Source organism: Calypte anna, chromosome 1 (genome assembly GCF_003957555.1).
Source record: "Calypte anna isolate BGI_N300 chromosome 1, bCalAnn1_v1.p, whole genome shotgun sequence".
NCBI lineage: Eukaryota > Metazoa > Chordata > Aves > Apodiformes > Trochilidae > Calypte > Calypte anna.
Genome location: NC_044244.1, coordinates 88,926,850 through 88,949,437, shown reverse-complemented (window position 1 = coordinate 88,949,437; position 22,588 = coordinate 88,926,850). Strand labels below are relative to the sequence as shown.

General features: G+C 39.5%; 1 protein-coding gene across 7 annotated transcripts; it reads left to right on the top strand.

Annotated features, from left to right (window-relative positions):
* Positions 1-892: 892 nt before the first annotated feature.
* On the top strand, positions 893-22,588 carry TMPO (thymopoietin). 7 transcript variants are annotated; one of them, XM_030452878.1, is made up of 11 exons: positions 893-1,329; positions 10,880-11,006; positions 12,604-12,762; positions 13,352-13,452; positions 17,154-17,273; positions 17,377-17,472; positions 18,043-18,153; positions 19,005-19,094; positions 19,185-19,250; positions 19,408-19,502; positions 20,734-22,588. In XM_030452878.1, the coding sequence occupies exons 1-11, from the start codon at positions 1,087-1,089 to the stop codon at positions 21,023-21,025; spliced, it is 1,500 nt and encodes a 499-aa protein (XP_030308738.1). In that variant the 5' UTR covers positions 893-1,086; the 3' UTR covers positions 21,026-22,588. The 7 variants fall into 7 exon arrangements, with proteins under 7 accessions (XP_030308738.1, XP_030308729.1, XP_030308750.1 ...); XM_030452869.1 differs by having other exon boundaries at positions 894-1,329; positions 13,346-13,452; XM_030452890.1 differs by lacking the exon at positions 17,377-17,472 and having other exon boundaries at positions 895-1,329; positions 13,346-13,452.

The following is a 22,588-nucleotide window of genomic DNA, read 5'->3' as shown; positions in this document are numbered from 1 at the left end:
AAGGAAAATGTATGACCGTGTATGATCCCACGAAGCAGTGTGTAAACACAAAGATCTGAGTCGCTTGTTCAGACTATGCACTCTTAAACTTGGCCCTGCTTTCCCAGCAAGGGGACACTTGTGAAATTATGTGCCTTTCAAATTTTGCAATATGATTTTTTTTTTTTTTAACATAGAAGTGATAGTATATAATATATAGCTATCATAGTAGCATTTACACTGGCAGATGAGTTACTAATTTCCCGGGTGGGTTTCCTCAGAACCCCGGTCGCTACAGAGCTACATGAAGTTCAGCACTGGGCTGGCGGGTCCGGTTACCCTGTGAGGAACCTCCTGAGGCGACTCGCGGGGCGGTTGCTCGAGCGAACTGAAAAAGCGCCCGCAGCGAACTCTGCGAGCCGATCGCGCCAGGGGAGCCGGTGCCTGGAGAGCCGCGGCGGGGACAGTGCCGGTGACAGGTGTCACCGCAGGTCACAGGGATCACAGCGGGTCACAGCAGCGACCTCTTTAACCGACACCCACACGCACCCGACGCCGGGCCCGAACCTCCACCTTAGCGGGGCGCTCCCACCCCTTTTCCCGCCGGCGGAAAACTGCCTGCCGCCTCCTGATCGCCAGAACGGGAGGCGGGAAGACGCTGGCAGTAGTGTCGAAGGGAGCAGCACTGCAGTGAGGGGCCCGCCGCGGCAGAAGGGGGCTGGGCGGGGGTGTTGGCTGCCACCGCCTGAGGCAGCGACGCCCCGACGCCCCCACCCCCCTCGCCTCTCCCGCCTGAGCTGAATTTAAACTGCGTTACTATCCCTCGCGCAAAGCACTAACGCTGGTGGGTCCCGCGCGCCTCTCCCCTTTCCCGCCCGGCAGCCAATAGTTGGCCCGCTTCCTTCTCCTCCCCGCCAATCGGGGCGCGGCTTATTGCTGGCTGGGAGAAGCGCTCGGTTGTGTGCGCCCGCCTGCTGAGGAGCTGGGTCTTAGGCGCGGGGCAGGCGAAGCTTCCTCCTCCTCCTTCTCCCCCTTCCCCCCCCCCGCCCCTTCTCCCCCGCTTTGTTGGTGCCTCTCCCGGGAGGGCGGCTGCGGCGGCCGGCGACCATGCCCGAGTTCCTAGCGGATCCGTCGGTGCTGACCAAGGAGAAGCTGAAGAGCGAGCTGATCGCTAACAATGTGAGCCTGCCGGGCGGCGAGCAGCGCAAGGACGTGTATGTGCAGCTCTACCTGCAGCACCTCACCGCCCGCAACCCGCCCGCTGCCGTCGCACAGCCCGACTTCTCCAGCGACGAGGAACGGGAGCCTACACCGCTCGGCGCCAGGAACCGCGGCGCTGCCTCCGGGCGGGTGAGTACCACCGCCCCTCTTCGGCGCTCCCGCTGCTTCCCGGCGGCCTCGGGCCCGCTTTCCCGCCCGAATGGGTGCGACCGCCCCCGCCTGACGGCCGCGGCTTAGGGACTGCAGTGGAGCGCCGCGGCTCCCTGCTTGTGTTCCCTCGTGGGGCCGCGGACAGCTCCGCCTTGCCTTATTTGATCCGCGGCCTGACTCCGGTGAGTGGAAAAGTGCCTGGCGGGGACGGGCCCCCCTGCCTGGGGGGAAGGGGTAGGGGCACCCTGCCTGGAGGCCGCCCCGCTGCGAAAAGCGAACTCAAAGCCGCGGTGTTCGTGCCGAGCATTCGGTACTTCGCATATGCGCTTCTCGGTGGCGGCGGGTCCGGAGGGGCTTGACCCCGGGGGGGCCACTCCAGCCGGGAAGGGGTAGCGCGGCCGCGTGTGGAGGGGGAGAAAGCCCGCGCCTCCCTCTCACCCTCCGACTTTACATTTGGGAAGCCTCTAGTTTGATAGTCTCATAAGTAAACTACTTAAGTGTTGGCGGAATAAAGCAAGAGAAACTCTGCACGAGGCTGCAACTTAACTTTGTACAGAAGCTTCCCTCCTATCCGCTTTCTCAGCTGTACTGAAACAACGCTACTCAGTGTAAATACCTCCAAATGAAAGGATGATGCCGTAAAGGAACAGCTTGTTTAATGAGGTGGACTGTGTAGTGTAAAGAGGGTCTGCTTAATGTAGCTGTCTCTCTCGTAGCTCTACGTGTATGTTTTATAGCAAAGTTACTGACTTTGCTGCATGTTCAGTTGAGCCAAAATTGCTTGCTTTCTTAGATGTGCTTTCTCTTACCGTGTAAAAATAAAAGAGGGCAGCTATTTGGACTTTTTCCCTTCGGGAAAATAAGATTTTTTTTTTTTTCAACTCTTAATAAGTGAGCTGTAATTTTCGATATTTGGAGAAAGCAATCTTTTAATTCATAATTCTCAGCTGCGTCCTGTCATGTAAAGGCTTGTACGATGGCCACCCACTACTGGAGTTGTCTGATATTTCAAGTACAAGATATTTTCAATTATTTCTTAACTATTATCTTTCAAAGCTTATTTGTAAAGAGAGTGCAGAGAAAGAGATTCCTTGGGAGGTCTTTCATGCTTTAATTAAAAAAAAAACCCAACCCAATAAGTAGTTCTTGACTTAGGAAACTGAAAACAACAAGTAAAATGGGAAGAGGTCACTAACCAGATTATTTACTTCTTTTTAACATCTGCCTGGTTTCAGTACTTAACTAGCATTGACATGATAAACCTTGTAGTGAGATAGATACTTCTTTGACTTAGGATAGCCTGCCTGTAGCATTGTAAGGTGCTTTTGAGTAAAATAGGATAAGCGTGAATCAAACGTGTTTATGCTTGTAGGAGAAGGAACAGTCTCATGACTACTGTAGTTCCTAGATCTGATTTTTCCTTTCCCTCCCACAGTACTTAACTTTAAACAATTATGGGTTGAGTTTTTTGATGTTTACAGAATGGGTCATACTGTTACAAGTAAGGTAACTATGTCTGGAAAGCTCTGTGCTATTTCTGCTAGCCTTCTGTGCTCATATCAGAGCAGTGTATCATCATAACCTACAGCTCTGTAGAGTGACTTGTCCTTAAGACAGTTGGAAGGAACAGGTGGAGTGAAGGAAGTCTGAGATCCCTGGGAGTGGGTCTGGTATGGAAGCAAAGTGAAATATCTCACTAAGGTTGAGAGGAAGCAGTCAAACCTCTGTAAGAGATAAAACTAGAAACAAGGGGCAAAGAGAGGAAGCTGTGAATACAAGGCATAATGGGAAGGAGGAATAGAAGAAAGGAATCCAGTATTTCCTGTAAGTTACTTTGTAGGTTTGGAAAAAAAAGGTGGATTCAGTATCTTCTATCTTGCACTCCTCTGTGTAAGTTCATTGTTTTGTCTAGGTGCTGGCTTTTATGTGTATATTTAAAGGACAAAAAAAGCAGGTTGCACTGGGTCCATGAGGAAATAAAAATACTTGATAACATGGCTCTTTTCTGTTGTTTGGTGGAGATGTGAGTAACAAAATTGCAGTGCTTTCTTAGTTCTGGTTTTACGTGTGTTACGAGTCTTAGAAATTGTAGTATTGGTTTATGTACATTGTGGGGGTGGGGGGGGAAGTGTGTGTAAACCAGATGTTTCAGACTTAAGCAATCAACTACTCTGTTTCTAGAGCAGCAGAGTACTTGACTGTATTGTGAAAGTATCTTCTATGGAGTTAAAGAATTTGAGCTGCTCTGTTCTGTTTCCTGTATCTCTCTAAACATTTGAATACTGCTTCATTTGAAAATTGCAAAAGTCTCCAGTCCAGGTGACTCAGTCAAGGCTAGTATTAACTTGTGGAAAAAAAAAAAAAGCACTTACACGAGTTTGTATTTTGGAGGGTTCTGTCTCACTGTTCTTTATGCTATTCCTTTTTGGTATTTCTTTAGCTACAGCTTAATATTCTACAATCCTTAAAAAAAAAAACCCGCTAGCAATGACAAACGAAAACCCAAACAAACTGATTTGGGAGTGGAGACTCACTCCCACTGCTAGGATGAATGAATGAGTGAGTGCTGGAGGCACGGAGGGAGAGGTTGTAAAGTGCTGGAATCACTCTCGGAGCAAGTTTGAGCTAAACTTTGTGTGTACCTGCCTGTTGAAGCCCTAGTGCCCCGGGTGAGCAATTCTGTGTTGCTCAAGCCCTCTGCAAGGATTTGGATCACAGTCAGAAAGCAGGCTGTCCGCACTATATGGCCATAGGCTGTCAAAGAGGTACGAGACACTATCTTTAATGCGGCTTTTAGTGTGGAAAAATTGATTGTAATCGGGATGCCATGCGGGCCTGGGGAAGGGTGGTCCTGACTTGTCTGTCACTGGAGGGCTTTACTGCTCGCTGAGCCTTCCCCCTCACACACCCCCTATCCCGCTGCGTCTCCCCCGGCGTTTCCCTTTCGGAAGCGCTCAGCGTTTCACCCCCTCCCTCCCCCTTCCCCCCGAGGCTGCCTCCAGCTGTGTGCGCGCGCTGCTCCTCTCCGCGCGGTGGGGCGCGTGCGGCTCTGCTGGCGGGGTTCTGAGTGTGCGAGTGTTGGGCGGCAGGGGGCGCTGCTGGGAGCGCGGGGGGGTGGGGGTGAGGGGGGCAGCGGCTGTGGTGCTGCTGGAGGTGCCTGTGTCGGTCTGCGGGATCAGGGATGCCGATGGGCGGCTCTGAGGGTGGAAAAGGCGTTCTGGTTATCCGTGTCGCTGTCATGGAAAAGGCAGTAACGCTGTACCGGGACTCCTGATACCGACAGTTAATGTTTTGACACTGCTGTAGGCATTAGTGATTTTAATATGTCTACACAGTCGTTTCAGTGCTCTTTTTTTAACCAAGTTCTGGGCATTTGATAATGTATTTAGGTGTACATTATTGATTGATAAGAGCTGTCCAGCAACAAGACAAAACCCCCATAGCTTTCATTCCACTAGAGATGTCTTTTCTTCTGGCACAACTCTATCAATACTGTATCCAACCTATACCTCTCTCACAATGAATGAAAATCTTAACATAGTAGTGATGTAAAGCTGGTGTATTGTGAGACAGGTGTCATGCTGTTTCACTTAAATTCATGGGTGCTTATTTTTACCTTTTTTTTTTTTTTTTTTTTTTTTTTTGTTCTGATACACGAGCATATAGGAGATTAAGATGCGTGTATGAGCAGATCAAAACTTTGTTATGATCACATTGTTCTCAGGCCCGGAGACCATGGTGCTTTGGAACAACAAACTCTTCAGGCAGTTATCATAATTTGTTTGGCACATAAAGTTAAAAACTCATCTATTTTATGTAGTAGTAAGATCTTCCTTCCCCTCAGTGAAATTCAGACAGCATATTTATACTTTGTAAGATGCAGAAAACCCCCTTCTGTCACATAAAATACAGAGCTCTGCAGAAGATAACTTAAAATGCTGTCAAATACATAAAATTCAGAATAAAATGAAAATTGTTGGCCCAAATATTTAACAGGAAAGCACTTTTAAAAATATTTCTAAGTATCACTGAACTATGTCTGCTTCTCTAGATGTACTTAAATTTTGTTTGTGTGTGTGTGTGTGTGAGAGAGAGAGAGAGAGAGAGGGGGGGGGGGGGAAACACTACTCACTTTGGCTATATACTCTTGCCAGGAGAGTAAAAGCTTTTAAAATTGTGCTGCTTTGGGCCTCTGTCTAATATTGTTGTCTGGAGGACCTAGCTTCTTCAGCTGTACTTATATTTTTGACAACTCTTCTTTCTTTTTCAAAGCTTGTTTGTCATAGTGGTATGTGAGGACAGTGACTGGTATGTAAGACACCCTTTTTGCTGGGGGGGGAACCATCTGTATCTGGATGCTCCCACTCCTAGCGAGTGCACATAGCTCAAAGGATAAGTATAGAATGGCATTTTTGCCTCTCTAGGAACATTGTTTTAAAGCACATACCAAAAATACCATCTTGACTCTGTTGCCAGACAGGACCTATTCAGAGCTCATCATGTATAGGTTTTTATGATTTAGCTTATTGATGCATTTCATGTCCTGAAATAACTTATAAAGCACTGAGTGATATTTTTGACCTTTGAAGTGGTGATTTGAAAAAAGATCAGTCAGGTGTCTCCTGACTTCTGTTAATGAAGATTTAATGAGAGCATCTGGACCTGAAAGACCTATTTGAAAGTTCATAGAAGAAAACTACCAGGAAAAGATGTTTTCGTTTCGTATTTATTTTTCTTTTATTCAAGAAGCCAAGTAAATTAAGAGCTAGCTTCAGCTCTTTAAGGTCACATTGGTGTGGTAGTGATCATATCTGTAGCTGAGCTAACTGTAGGGTTTTAACCCCTTCTCTACTGGAAAAGGGCAGGTGATAGTAAAACTGGTAGTTTCATGAAGGTTAGGATTGTGGAAGGTGAAACTGCATGCTCAGGCAGGTGAGAGAATGTAAAGCATATACACTATTCAGTAAAGGAAGAGAATCTAGTCAGTGTTTCCTTTGAAGCTGTATCTTATAATTATGATGTGCTGTACAGATTTGATTCAGAACACAGATTTAACTGCCTTTTAAATGGCACTAATTTGCTGACTGAGTGACAGCTTTTGGCAGCACGGGTGAGGTGGCTGGGGAATTTCCCACTGCAGTGAGAAGTCCTGCCATGCTCTTCTGCACATTTGGACTTTCTGCAGTTCCAGACTTGCCAGCTAGGAAGACATGCTTGTTAGGAGTGCTTGTGTAATAACAGTGGTTATAATTAAATAAAATAATCTTCTTAAAGTATTTTTCTAGCAGTGCATGTCTGTTGTTCAGCAGGTGCACAAACACAAGCCAGATCTCCAGGTCAGCATTCAGATTAAGCCATGACACCATCTGTTAGTTTTGTTTCTTGATTGGTTTTTTGTTGCTGTGAATTTTTACTCTTTCAGTTGGGTTCTTTGGAAGCAACTCTGTTATGCAGCATTCCTCTGGTTTGAGAGTGGATACGTTCCCTTTACTGAGTAACATGGAATTTAGTGTCTTGGGGAAGGAAGGAGTGGAAGGGTTAAGTACTCCTTGATAACTTGAAATTTTAATTGTTACTAAATATGAATTTTATAATTTATGACTTTTAACCACACAGGCTTGGAAATTTTAAGTTTGTCCTTATGAAGGTTAAAGGCAGAGAATTTTTGAAGTTGAGTCTATCAGTATCTGAATTACTGCTGCCTGATTTTCTTTCCATTGTTTATTTTGTCTGTACCGTAGCTTTTGTTAAATATTATCTGGAGGCGTTTGAGGTTCGAAAGTTCAATAGGACTTGGTTTTCAAAAAAAAAAATTATTGCAGGAAATGTTTGTGTATGCTAGAATAAAAAGTACAGGGGGAATAGAGACCTCTGTATTATTGCTTAGGGGAAGGGAAGATAAGGAACTGCACATACCAAGTCTCAATAATAGACTCGTACTGTGAAATACAGAGGCGCAAACTGGAGAACTGCAGTGGCACTTGGGCTTTCTTAGCCTGTCTTAATCTAATTCAGAGAAATAGTGAAGTACTCCTGGACCTTTCTGCTCCTGGTGATCAAACTGCACCTGCTTGGGATTAAAGTCCTTGAATATCCTAATGCAGATGCCATTTAACTTTGGATTTAAAAATGCTGCTTCTGTTGATGTCCAATAGCTGTCCGTTATGTTATTTCGTGGCTTCTTCAAAATGTTATGCTTGTGTTTGGTGCATTAGTGCTCGTTCTAGTAAAGGTAGCCATAAAGTTTGTCTGTGGCTGTTGGATTTAAATTCAGCAGGAATGCTGAAGATGAGGTGAGAGCTGCCAGGTCTGAATTCTCATCACTTTCATCTTTCTGCTCTTCTCAGTAGTGAAAGAAGGTGAAAGCTTTTTGCTATGGAAAGATAACACACTGAGAACATAAAATTCTTCTGCTTGTGTTTTCCTGTGGCCCTAGTACTGAGAAGGCTGTGTAGGAGCCCTATGCCTACAGTTCCCTATAGGACTTGTTTGAAGGGTTGGGGCCTCAGTTTGAGACTGAGCCACTATCAAATTCCCATCTCCTTGGTGTGAGCAACTCTTTAAAGTGAAATAAACAGACTGTCTTTCATCTTCTGTTTTCTAGACAATTTTCTAGAAAATAGGAATGACTAGAAATTTTTTAAAATGCTGATAGCTCTAGATGAAATTTTGAAGATAATGAGATAAGGATTTATCTGTCTGGGTGTAGACTTTCAGTGAATTTTTACATTATGTGTGAAGTGGTCAGATGCATCACCTTACTTCTGTGAATTCTGGTATTCACCACAATTTCATTTTAAGCACTTCACCTGTCTGCATCACAATAAGACAACTTTAATTTTACTAATGGTCAGCAGACCAGGAAAACAGGTTTGTTTTGGTTTTGTGTTTTTGTTTGTTTGTTTTTTGTTTTTTATTTTAATTTTGTAATAAATGTTAAACCTAGCTCTTCTGACCCATCTCACAGGGTCAAAACCTGTGATGGATAAGTTGTGATGGTGCACAGAATGTGTAGTGATTTTTTTCTACTATAATAGTAGTGGCAATTAAACCTAATGTTGCTGAGATTAATGCTGTAATACAACAGTCATGGTAGAGAGAAATATCTTCTCTCCTGCCTTATGCTTCTAGGGACTGATCTCAAAGTCCAGGGAATGATTAAATGTAAGCTTTATTCTTGCATAAGTGAAGTATTTTGCTTCTGCTTTAAAGAGAATAGGTATTTGAAAGTAAAAGTTGAAAGACTTCACAGAACACAAGGTAATCAATTTATCTGGCCATATTATTGAGAAAGACAGATTGCCTTCAACTTTTCATCCCCTCCCTGCCCTTTTTCTCTGCTGCAACAGAGTAGTCTAATGGGCTCTATGTATGGCAACACTGCAGGAAAAAATGCAATGGTGAAAGAAAAAATAAAAGCCGAAGATACTATATGTGAGTTTACTTGCATTAGAGGACTATAACTTGTTAGTTGCAGCTTGATTTCTGGTAGTTAAGATTCCTGTAAAACATCTAAGAGTGCTGAGTAGTTCTTGTGTATATTGTTATAGTCTCTTTAAAAGGCAGAAATATATAATTTAAGTGGCACTGGCATGTTGATTTCTTGCACCATGGTAGTTGGTTCAGTTCTTCTGAAACATGGAAGCAGCATCTTAGTTAATCTGCCTGGTGATGTGTATAAACATTAGAGCTGTCAATAGTCTAAACAGATTCCAACAAGAAAACCCAGTGTGTATTTTGGAATGCTTCTCCATTGTTTGGACAGTTCAGTAGTCCAGAAAAAAAATGCACCAAGTAAGAAATTCTTGTTAATGTGATATTTAACTTGAAATAGTGTCATGATCAACACATTCAAAAGTAAATTGAAGTGTCTTATAGCTGCAGGTTGGTTGTTTTTTAGGTACTAGATAAGTGGGCTCAGCTGCTTCAAAAATTAATTAGATTTTTATGTGGTAGGGATGATTAGAAAAAGTGATTTGTAGACCTGTCATTAGTCAGATCTTCCATTTTAGTGACCATACCTTCTTTAGACTGCTTGAAGTTTATTTCTTAGAATAAAAAAATAACATGGGCTCTTGGAGATTGTAGTGCTTTTCAGCAGCTATTTTTAAGTTCATTTTTCTGGGTTTTTAACAATTCAGGAGTGGGAGGAAAATCTGATTTAATTAGGGAGTCATTTAGATTGAGGAAATCCTTATACAGTCCTTGTTAAGCTTTAAAAATACCAAGACACTTGAAGCAAGACCAAGCTTGCATGGAAACCAATATTGAACTGGCATTAGTGGGCTAGCTAGGTACTGTTGGTTCACATCAGTCATCTTAGCCTTTTGGTGCTATCTTACTAAATAAAATAAGGAAAAATTACCCCATAACCTCTTAATTTTGACTGAGTGTTATAGTATATTTGTATTTGGAAGTTTAGTCTTTGGTAAGCATCAAAAGCCCAGGCAGGCCCTCTGGGCAACCAGGCTGAGAAAAATTCTAAGTATAGAAGTTGTATATGTTTATATCCTACAACCTTGAGATAGAAATAGGATTTGTTTCAAAGCAGTATTAAGATCTTTCTTCGCAAGCTGATTCTCAGCATATTTTTTCAGTCTCACTTGCTCACTTTTGCAGATCTTGGAGTTTGAAATGCTTATTTAGTAACAAAGGCTTCCCATGTTGAACAGATGTTATGATCACGCAGGCTGTAGTGGAAGCTTGTAATATAGGAGTAGCATCTTGGCAGATTACTTTGATAACCATCTATATGTGCTGGTGGTGTGTTGCCAGCTGTTGGAGTAGTGTTGCTGGATTTGGTTTAAGGGTTAGAGCTACACTAGCAGAGGCCTAAGGAGACAGGCAGGATTTTGAAAATTTGAGTGTGTTTCCAGCTTTGTTTCCTTCATTCATTTTGACATCATGTAATCTTACAGAAAACAATAGGATAAGTGGGAATGGGGATTTGGGGAACTTGGCTGAGGGAGTGTGGATTTTATTTTTGTTTTCCTTTACTGTAAAGAAGGCTTGTAATGGGTATTTCCTTATATATGTAGGAAAGTCATGCATGTTTGTCAAATAGGTGTAAATGTTTGAAAGTGTTTCACATAGGGTTTAATGGGAGGGGGTGTGTGTGTGTAGAATTACTTTTTCTGATTTTGGATGTGTAGGACTTTGCTCTTCTCAGTTATGTCCAATGATAGGTCAAGGGGCAACAGGTACAAGCTTGAGCATAGGCAGTTCCACAAATATAAGGAAGAACTTTTTCACTGTCAGGGTGACAGGGCACTGGAACAGGCTGTTAAAGGAGGTTGTGGAGTCTCCCCTGGAGATATTCAATTACCCACCTGGATATGTTCCTGTGTTACCTGCTGTAGGTGACCCTGCTCTGGCAGGGGGGTTGGACTTGATGATCTTTTGAAGTCCCTTCCACCCCCTAACTTGCTGTGATTCTGTGACTGTCATATATCCTTCTCTTTCTGTAGAAGAAAATTATGTATTCTCTATTAATTGGAAACACTCTACTTTTGCTCTTGCACACTTACAGAAAGCCACAAAGAAAACAGACAAACCCAGGCCAGAGGAAAAGGATGACCTAGATGTAACAGAGTTGAGTAATGAAGATCTTCAAGAGCAGCTTCTGAAGTATGGAATAAATCCCGGCCCAATTGTAGGTAGGTCAATGGAATGAGCAAATACTCATCTGTTCAACATACTTCTTACTAAACCTCAGTTCTGAGTGCTCTAAGCTTCTCTGATACAGTTGCTTATTAAGTTCAGTACTAATACTGTTGCAATCCTACTTCCCACTTAAGATACTTTCATTGAACTGCACACTTCGAGAAAATTGAAGCATTGCTGTGTAGGCAAGTCCACAGTTTGTTCCTCTTGTGCTCTAGGCCACCTGGAGATGTTCCAGTTGCTGTTCTGAAGCTGTGTAACTATTAGTTAAAGTTCAGTGCTGGGGTAATTGGGTCTTCTGATGCAGAGGTTGTGATCTGAGGCCTGCTTAAATAGAAAATACATCTTGCATAATAAGCTAATAGCATTGAGAGCAGAATGAGAACTTGGAACTTCCCTAGAGCATTTCCTATTCACTGCATTGTGCAGTAATGTTTTTGTTTGCAGATTTTTTTAATTATTTTTTTTTTCTGTCCCCTTGAGCCTAACATTCTATCATGCATACTAACCTATGGCAGGAAAAGTCATGACCGCAGCTTAATCTCCTGCCTGAGCAATGATCTGTGGTGTTGAATCAAAGCTCCTTTCCTTTCAGATTGTGCAGCCTAATGGCAAGGGACTTTGATTTCATAACTCTTAAAACAAAAACGTGTGTCTGTAGTGTGCCTAGCCTTCTGTGGAATGTTCTTGAGGTCCTGGGAGGATAGAAGTGCCAGTGGTAGTCTGGAGTCCTGTGTATATTCGAAATTTTATCCATAATATTTTCTGCTAGCTTTTAATGTATGCATTCCTATTCAACTTATTCCTATTGGATAGGACTCAAGTTTCTGAAAAAAATTCAAATACCTATAGGAAGGTGTTTCAATATCGTTTTAAGTAAATGCCTTAATTCTTATAGGAGATGAATTCTGTTTCCTGTGAGTTTATCACTTCTTTTTAAGGGTGGTTTCCCTTTTACGGGTGGTTTCCCCTTATCTGAAGTCATCTAAGGTTAGACGTTTCTGCAGCTAACAGCTCAGGCACTGGTCACTTGACAGCAGGGTCCTGACTGGAAGTACATTAGACTTGATACTTTTTAGTTTTAAACAACTGTCCTCTTAGATGAAGCAAGCCAACTTCATGGCTAGATGCAGCAAACAGAAGTTTTGCTGTTCCTGCTTACTTACATGACTTGATGCTTAATGGACTGAATTTGGGAACAGGGCAAAGGTTAATCTAAGGGAAAAGGTGTGTTTATGCCAGGGTATAAAGGAATCTGCATGAAAAGTGTTACACTTGCAGTATCAATTTCATCTCGATGAAATGGCAGCATATGAAAGAAAACATCTAAGTTCCCTTTCCAAAGACAAATGCTAGTAACTTTCAATATACTATCAGGTCTAGGTTTATCTTAACAATTCCAGAAAACCAGAAAGTTAGAAGACTTAGAGTTCTATGCCTATGGGTGTATGCTTTTGGTTGTACAGATGGATTAAAAGTAAAGAAAATGAAGTTCAGGAATTCCCAAGGAGTATGTATCAATCAAGTTCTATGAGTCAAATCAGGAAAGATGAAAACAGTACCTTTAGCATTTATTCTTCCTTGTTATAGCAACTACTAGGAAACTTTATGAGAAAAAACTGCTGAAACTGATGGAGCAGGGACAAGAACTGAAGGCACCTGAGCCTCTTCCAGCAATTTCTTCAACTGCTGAGAATACACGACAGAATGGAAGTAATGATTCTGACCAGTACAGTGACAATGAAGAAGGTAAGACTTAAGGGGAACTTGCATGTGAACTGTTACAATTGTACACCAGTAATAGTTGCAGTAGAATTATCTAAAGAGAGTGTGATCTTGCTGTTGTGAGGCTTTGAGATACTGCTATTGACCACGGGAGTCATGTACTTGATCATGCAGATCATATTAGCACAGAGATTCAAGAGCTTGTTCTGGGAAAGGAAGCCTTTTACTACTTCTATGCATTTTCCTCAGATTGGAACCTGTAAATCAGATGTGTGGGAGAACTGCATATGAAGTGTTCCAGTGTTCTTCATCTTTAAGTGCAGTTTTTGTCTTACAGTGCTTATGGTAGTTATTTATTGTGTGATAGTGTATACATGTTTGATAATGAAAACTTGTGTACTTTTTTTTAATGCCTTATGTATGACTTAATCCCTTTTATGCTTTGCTCCTTATGGAGTTAGTTTGAGGTGGTCTTGGATGTGGTTTTTGCAATTTTAATAACAAGCTTATATCAAAAATTAAGTCAATTGATTTAAACTGGTAGAACAACCAGTAGTGTTATAGAAACTAGCTATATTAAAATATATAAAAAATATATATTATTCAGTTACAGATCCGAAGACTGAGCTGAGGCTTGAGAAGAGAGAACCATTGAAAACCAGGACAAAGACTCCAGTAGCACCCAAACAAAGAAGAGTTGTTGAACACAACCAGGTATGTTGAATTTAGTGGCTACTAACTTCAGGTGATGTGCTCTCTAAACATCTTGCTACTTCTAACAGAATCACATTTGCCTACGTGAACTATGCTGTTTTTTAAAAGTTCTTTCAAAAAGCCTGTCCTAATAATGCATGAAAATTTTCTGAATTAACCATAGCTACTGATTTTAGCCTTATAACCTTCAAAATTATGGTCTGCTCGAAACTGTTTGTCTGATTTGCCAGCTGCTATAGTAACTGGTAGAGAAAAGTAACAGGCAACCTTAACATGTTTAGTTTGGAAACCTGACAGGTTTTTAAGTCATATGTGCTGATGTCATCCTGTTGGATGTTTATAAACAACTTGATTCAACAAAAGAAGCAGTTTCTCAATTTTTTTTATTTTTTGGTTTTAGAAATGTTTTTAAATACGTACATTGTATTTACCTCTGGTTTGATATCTGTAGATATCTGTAGACAAGTTCATATTTTAAATACCTCTGTTTTGTGACTAGAATACACGAAGTGATGAACTTCTGTATTATGCCTATTTTGAGATATATATATATAATATGCATTTGTGTACACACATGTGCTAGCTATCTATGCAACTTTTTTTCCTCAACTATCGTTGTAGCAGCAGCACTCGAGTAGATATCAATTAACTGGAAAACTTCTAACAAGAAAAATAAGATGCTTAGATCTTGCTTTGTGTACCACTTGTTTATAAATAACATTAGTTTTGTTGTCTTAGTGAAAGGAAGACTTCATAGAAATACCTCAGTGTTTTAAACTGCTGGCTATAAATACTGGGTTTGGTAGTTGGTGGCTGATCTGTCCTTGTGATGTGAGTGTCACTAAATACCCTGTTCCCCAGGTTAGGTTACTTGGGATCTTTACAGTGGTATTCATCAGACCAACAAGCAGTGGAATTGTGCTGCCATAAAGAATTGGTATAGAAAATACTCAGTCACTCAATCTGACCTGTTAATAGCTTTATTTATTTTACCAGATCAGTGGCTTCTCTCACTTCTTTATAGTATTGTAAATGCCCAGTTCTTCCTATTTAAGTGGTGTGTACGTACACAAACATTAGCTATGGATGCCTCTTGAATCAGGTAACACACTGCTGTGTGAATTTGGGTAATACAACATGGCTATGGAAATCTTGAAATACTACTGCTTATTTTTAATTGGATTTTTGAGGGATAAACTAGGCATATTTCAATTCTGCAAAATCAAAACCACAGTACAACACACAAAACATTTGTTAATTTAGTCAGACAACTTCTTCTCATAATGGCCTTTAAAATGGGCATCTGAATCTTGAGTTTCTTGTATCTTAAAGATTCTTTTTTATGAACCACCATTCACCCAGAAATCTGTGACATACTCAATGTAATGCAGGTATTTAAATCAGCTGTCAAGAAGCAAAGCTTTCTAGTCTCCAGGGACCCACTTACAGAATGAAAATAAGGATGATATATTTTGGATGTGTTTTGCAAGTGATGAGTGTTTACTCAGTTTTTCTCATCCAATTTCATTGTAACAACACCAGATCATTACTGTGTTTTGTCTTGCAATCTTCTGCATGCACACTATAGAGGCAATCTTTTGCAAGTTGCATATTTTATTATCAGTAGTTAATAAAAGGAGTATAATTTGATTAAACAAAAAATGATCTAATTTGAGAATGTCATTCTTCAGGAACTCTTTCTATTCAGTCAGACTTTTAACCATTCAACTCCTGGCTGCTGTGTTTAGAAAGCAAAGAAACAAACAAAAAACAAAACAAAAGAAACAAAAAAACACACCCAGAACTCCAACCCCAAGAACAAAAAATTTTAGCTGAGTGTGTTTAGAGTGTGTTGGTGTACCTAAACAATTTATTACAGTTTATTTAGTTGAGATATCTGTGGGATAAGCAGACAAGGCCTGCTCAGTTGACAATGAGGATAACTATTGTTTTTTTATTTCTTTTAATTTTCTGTCTGTTGAATGTGCTCTCTTGAACTCTGGGTGTGTCTTACACAGCAGATCATGTGTTTTGGTAGACTTTCCATGCAAGAAAAAAATTGTAACTTGGCACCTAAGCCACGTGATGGACAAGTATCTGAGAAACTTAAGGAGAGGCAGTTACTTATTAAAGTACTTCAAACTTTTCATTAAAAAACACCTAGATCCTAATCAGTCCACCTGGGGCAGAGGAGCTCTCCATTAGTAGAATAAGAATTGCCTTGCTGCTTTCTTGACTGAAGGGAGTTTCTGAGGGGAACTACCCTGAAATTAGTGGGGGTGAAGTGGGAACAGTGATTTAAGGTTCTTCCAAGCAAGAATTCTCATAATAGGGAAGAGAATACAGTGTCTAAAGTATGTATACGTGAAAGGTTGGGAATTTTTTTCATCAGAAGTCTGTTTAAATTGAAAAGAATATTGGAGACCTAGGCTCAGATCTGCAGCTACATCTTAATCTGTTTGGACGTATGTCTGTGCATAAATATAGATAATTTGGTTTTCGAAGTATTTCAGTGACTGTGAAGCAAAGCAAAACACATGCTCCCTCTGCTGGATAGGTATGAGCTGTAACACAGAATTTAGATTGAGTGTTGAAACAGCTCAGCTTCCAGTTTCTCTGGAGTAACATTGTTAGATTTTTTTTTTTTTTTTCCCCTCATGGTAAATACTTTCCAGCCTGCTCTTTTAACATTTTGTTTCAGGGCTAATACTGGTCATTAACATTTTGTTTCAGGGCTAATACTGGAAATTATTTCTGCTGTTAGAGCTGTAATTGACAGTTACAATAGTCTGTATACTTTCCATCAGCACAAAGTGTTGTTCTTCCAAAAACTTGGTAATACATCAATGCATGAGGCATATATATACAAAGATTACAGTTTTAACAAAGTATTTCTTTTTAAACTTAACCAAATAAAACCCTAAGTCTTATATATAATCTAGAAGAAACAGGACTTCATCTGACCCTTTTCCTCTGTATTTAGAATTAGTTTTGAGAAGAGGTTTTTTTTTCTGTGAGCATAAAACTTGCAATAAAGCATAGAGAGTTGCTCCGTGATTGTTAATGGTTATAAAAGTTTGGCACTTGATATTGTTTCTTAGATATGTAAAGATCTGTGTTATGCTTGATTGTTTAAACCTACTGTCATGTGAAAATTGTTTCATCATTGTATATGAAAACTTAAGTTTATAAAACATCTCCTCCTGTCCCTGGTGGCTGGATATGAGTTTCTGTTGAAGGTGGCTGTGCCTAAACTATTCCCATCTCTGCTTGAAAAAGAATAGATCTGATCTGGGTAGAGAGCAAGGTGATGCTTTTTGCTTATGTTCATAGATTATTTTTGTGTGTGTGTGTGTGTAGGCAGGTAACGTAGTGGGGCCTGAAAGCTGACATACCTGCTGTCTGACTTTATGTAACTAATTGTAAAGTTCACTCTCTTGCTGTGAGCACATAATGAATTTTTACTGTTGGGCATTATGTAGTGTACTTGAACAATGTGCTCTAACATAAGTATTGTGGTCAATACTACTAATCTAGTTAGCTGGTAAATTTTGAATGTATTAGGATCCACAGTTTGGGTGTTTCTGATTGTAGACACGCTGCTTTTGGAGTACACATGCTATTCTGGCTTTTGGTTATGAGTATCCAGTGCTGAGATCTGGCTTTCATGTATTTGATCATATGTTTTGATGCTTGAATAGACCTATTCTCAAGATGAAGTTACTGAGACTGTCTGGACAAGTGGATCTTCAAAAAGTGGACCTCTGCAGGCATTTTCTAGGGAGTCTACAAGAGTATCAAGAAGAACACCAAGGAAAAGGGTGATGAGAGGCTTATTATAATAGACAAGCTTTTTTTCTCACTGTTGGAGTCCCAGTGGCTATTTTATTCAATTGTTTTCTTTTGTTTGTTTTAAACAAACAGGTGGAAGCTACAGCACAGTTGCCTGTAGATGATGCTGTAATATCAGAGAGTACTCCCATAGCTGACACTATATTGACTGCAAGCAACGAGACCCTAGTAAATATGCTTAGTAAATATGTTTAAGTCATACAAGAGGTATTTTTCTGTAACATATCTTTACCAACAGAATCATTCTGTTTTGAACAGATAAGACTGTATGAAGGAAAGTAAGACTCTTCTGTAGTCATTGAAACCACATATTCAGTATCTGTGTTAGTACCTAATGCTGTACGCTTTGAGATGGGACTAGGTAGATGCCTAGGTCTCCTATAATATCCTTTCTGTGGGAGGGTTGAGAAGAAAAACTTGAAAAGCTTAGACTTCTTCATAATTTAAGTACGTGCAGATTACCTGCTTTTAAGTTTGGCTTTTCGTGTGAACTAAATAGCTTTTATTCTTCTAAACAGCTTAAAAGAAACTACTTGGAATGATAAGCAATGTGTTTACTGTGCTTACTTCAGAGTATGCCTTGCATAACCTCCATAAATTAACTCCTAACATGCATATATTCAGTGCATATAAGAGCTTTATTGTTTGATTATGTTCTCCCCTCCCTCCCCCTTTTTTTTAATTTTTTTATTTTTATTTTGGTTGATTCTGAGTTTGAACAATTTTGAATCTCGGCAGGTTGTCAATAGGGTGCCTGGAAATGTCAAGCATGCAGCTCCTACACTGTCAATCAGTGAACTCTCAGACATGCCCAGAAGAACACCAAAGAAACCACTGATGACAGCTGAAGTAAATAAATTATAACTTAGATTGCTATTGCTTACTCTCTGTGAACAAGATTCTTGTGTGTGTGCTTATTCCTTAGTGCTTACTCCTTCCTACAGAGGAGGTAAAAGACATTGCCCAGGTTGCATTAGTCAAAATAAAATAATGTGGTCATGTGGTACAAAAGGGAGAATATAAACTATAATTTTATCTTCCCCTTTCAGATTTGGGTGTGTGTGGAAATACTTCTCTGTTTTTTTTTCCTAAACCAGCTGTGTTTTGGTGTATTACTTCTCCTTGTGCTGTAATTTTTCTGAACAAAACATAAAATTATTTTTTTTTAAATTCTTTGAATAGCTCAAAGAGAGCAGAATTAGGTCATCTATCTTTGATAATGTAAATCAGCCTATCCTGAAAAACCATGGCATGCCTTTATTTAGGTAATAATGGCATTACTTCAGACCAAAAGCCTGAATTTAAAAAGAATGTGTAGATTCCTGGCATATCTTAAGAAAGAAAGCTATTCTTTTACTGTTACCCTGTACAGTTTGTCAAAATTATTTACCTCTTGGAGGACTTTCTAAAGCACATGCAAGTAAATGTAGTTGTATTAATATGGTAATAATATGGAATTTTATTACAAATAATACTTGGCTGAATTTAGATTGCATTCATGTAGTTACTATAGGTGAAACTTTTGTGAAGCCTACTCTTACCAGTGGATCTGGGATTTATGAAATGGGCTGCTTTGTTTATAATGTGACTGGAATGTAGATTGAGTTCTCAAATAGCTGTGGGACAATTTGACATTCTATTTCAAATTGCTTGTTTTTTTCAATTAGTATTCTCCTATATCGTGGCATTGTTTGTTACAGCAAGAAGAGATAAATTACCCACATCGGTTCTTTTTTAATCATGTTGGCCACAACCAACCCTGTGATCTGCTCAACACAGCCATGATAGAGGTGATAGTGATGGATGTTTTTTTTTTAAATCATCTACATCGTTGGCTGGCAGGTGTATTGTATTTATACAATGTTTTCATTATCTTAAAGGAAACTGAGGAAGGCACTGAATGCTTTAAGACACCAAAAGTGACCAGACAGCTGCCAGTAACAAAGGTTAAACTGTCTTTTAAAATGCAAGGAAACTTCTTGATTGTCACAGGGTGATTCATTCATTCTTACAATTTGCACATGGTTGTGGTCATGGAGATAGCTATGCAGGAGCATTTTGTTTTGTGGTCTTGTAGGCCTGTAATTGTTTTCTGTTTTCTAGGTGCTGGAGAGAAACCCTGCAGAAGAACCAAGAGTAGAAAGGGATATTCTTAAGGAAATGTTCCCTTACGAAGTATCAACACCTACAGGAATTAGGTATTACTAAAGTTTATGGGAGCGTATATCTAGGATCTTTGTATTCCTATTTAAGATGAGATGTACTTTAGATTATATAAGTAGATTTCTGAGGAATAGTTATTGCATTCTGAATCAACGATTGCTGAGATTACCACTCTTCTGTACTATGTATGCAGTTTTGTTAGCCAAAGCAGACTTGTTTAATAGAATTGGGGGTGGGAGAACAGAGTAGTACTGCAGTAGGAATTGTCATTGAAACTTCTTGATGCTGGAAGTGGCAAACACCTCTTGGTGGCTATGGATCAGAATATGTAAGATTTTGGCTATTTGCTACTGCTTTAGGCCTACTGTTAAGACCTCCCAACATACATTAGAGCTTTACTTTTAGAAGTTAAGACTTTTCAAATACTGTATTTTTTTTTTCTTGAACTAGTAATCCTGTTGTAGTCAAAGCTTACTCCTAGAATGAATAAGGATGGCCTCTAGGAAGGGGTATCAAGTTTTGCTTTGCAACTTTGTATTTAACCAAAAATTGAAACAACCCCTAGATAATTAGGGAATTCACAAACCTTTATGCTGTTTAGAGAACATGAGAAAAAGTTTCCCTATGTTAAGATACAAAATCCACTCCTGTGTCCAACATGTTAATTACAGCTTCAATTTAAATTGCAATTGTGTAAAGTCTTAGCCATAGGAGAATGCATGGTACCAGTTACTACTGCTATGGCATCACACAGCTTTCTTCTCTCATGCTTTGAGGTCTGTCAGTCTAGTTAAATCTATGCAACTTTTTTGAAATAAAAGTCATGCATGTGTACCTCTTTTAAATGAGGACTTGGCAAGGCATGTGTGTTTTGAATATTTACTGCTTTGTCTTCTGGCTTCACAAAACTAGATATATTAACAGCCAGGGACAATCTGGTTTAGAAGTCTCAGTGGGACTGTATAAGTGACCATTAAGGATGCAAGTGGAGACAGACATTTCTTATATTTTCATTGCCAGTTATGATGCACTGACTATGGGGATAAGGTGAAGTAAACTGTCTTTTAAGGTTTTTTTTAAGAGGTGTTTGAACACTGAATGATTAACTTTAAAAATAATGATAGACAAGTTAGAATCTGAAGTAGATATTTCAGACACTGCATTTGCTAGAAATAATTTCTGGTTCTTTATACTAAAACCTTGCTGTGCACCTTAGATTGTTCTTTTAAATATGCAAAATTTTCTTGTATTTTTTCTAATTAACAGTGCTAGCTGCCGTAGACCAATCAAAGGAGCTGCTAGCCGGCCTATAGAACACAGTGACTTCATAATGGACGAAAGTTTCTCTAAATATGCTCCAAAATATGGTACCTCAACTGACATCAAGTCACAGAAACCACCAGCAAAAAAAGAACGCTCCATTCCCCTGTGGATAAAAATTCTTCTCTTTGTTGTTGTTTCAGTCTTCTTGTTTTTGGTTTATCAGTCTATGGAAACTAATCAAGGAAATCCTTTCTCTAAATACATGAGTATTGTCTCTCAAGATGGTGCCAAATGAGTATCTTTCTGAAAGGCACACCTGATCTGATCTCCTGTTTTTAATTGTAGAGAACTCTTCTGCCCTCTCATCGGCTCAAGGACTTCTTACATGTAATGTGATTGGAACCTGATAAATTGGATAAATGAAGCAAGATAATATTAAATGGACATCAGTAACTTTCTGGACTTTGGACTAGTGGGAGGTTATTTTGCCATAGGAGTAACATTTTTTAGATCTTTGAACTTTTTGTAGGCTTTATTTTTTTAACGTGGACATCCTTTAAATTCATTTTTGAGAAACTGTGTATTTGATTTTGCAAGAACTTGGAAGCTGAGAAGGGCAAAAATGTAGTAAAATGTGAAGCTGTGTTCTTAAATCTTCCTTTGTACAGAAAAGAAGTTGTACTTTTATCTCTAGATTAATGTGGAGGAGGATTTTAACACAGGTGATACAGGGAGATGCATTTTTGTATGATTTTTTTTTTTAGTAACAATGTAACTGAATTTGATATATTGGGATGCAGGGAGAGTACAACCTTTTCTGTAGATTACTGTAACTTTTTAGTAAATGTAACTGTAAACCTGTTTGCATTTCTGTAAGTCTTAGTATCACACTAGTTTAAGTGTAACATCACTTAAATGTATCCTTTCATTTTAGTGCTTACAGTGTTGTAGGAGCTGAATACAGATCTAATTGGCAAGAGATGTTTTAGAGAAACTTATTTATTAGTAATATGCGTGAAAAATAAAGATTGCATCAATATCATTTGCTACACAAACTTTTTTTGGGTCAGGGTTACCTGAAGTAGTCTAAATTCTGACTTCAGTTCTGGTCTTGGTTTTTTGTTTTTTTTTTTTTTTTAAAGCGAGGTTTTTCCAACACAGCTTTTTGTGATTATCTTTGAATATTCATGTAGAGAAGTTTCTCAAAGTGTGAAAATTCCAGATGAAGTTTTATTCTTGTATGACGAGGGCATTGCTACATTTAATGCTAGTTTCATCTTCTAAGGTGAGATTTACTACTTTTATGCAGTTGAATTATTTTTCTCAGTGAAAGCATGCTGAAACACTCTATATTGTGTAACTTAGATGAGCAGGCAGCTGACTTTACTACCAATGAAGAGTGATAAGCAACAATTTTTGAAGTGAATGTACACATTTTCTTGTGCTTTAAATCCGCAGCAGTTCAGTCTCATTGCTTGGTACAAAATCGCAATAAATCATACTACTTACTCTTAAAGTGCTACTTATAAGAAGCTGAGAGCATAGTTAATAGTATATTTTTACTCTAGGTACAATAATTAGTCTAAGTGTGGGGAAACTTTCTGGGAACTTTGGGACAAACATGGTTATTGGTAGCAAAGCTATAGTTTTTTTCTGTTAAGATTAATGTGGGGTATTTTCCTTTTAATCTGCTTTTTTGAGTAATCCAAATAGCTAAACTTGTGTCCATCCTATAGAAAGTTGTAACATAAGGCATTCACTTTTGGTGTCAAAATGCAGAAAAATAAAAATGATTTTAATGTGTGTGAATTTTCCTTCTCAAAATAAATGCATTGCTAAACTGCAGCTAAAAGCAAGA

Coding starts and splice junctions, on each gene's coding strand:
- TMPO (XM_030452869.1), top strand. CDS start 1,087: ATGCCCGAGTTCCTAGCGGATCCGTCGGTGCTGACCAAGGAGAAGCTG. Junction 18,154..19,004: donor AACCACTGATGACAGCTGAA/GTAAATAAATTA, acceptor TGTTTGTTACAG/CAAGAAGAGATAAATTACCC. Junction 19,095..19,184: donor TCAACACAGCCATGATAGAG/GTGATAGTGATG, acceptor ATTATCTTAAAG/GAAACTGAGGAAGGCACTGA.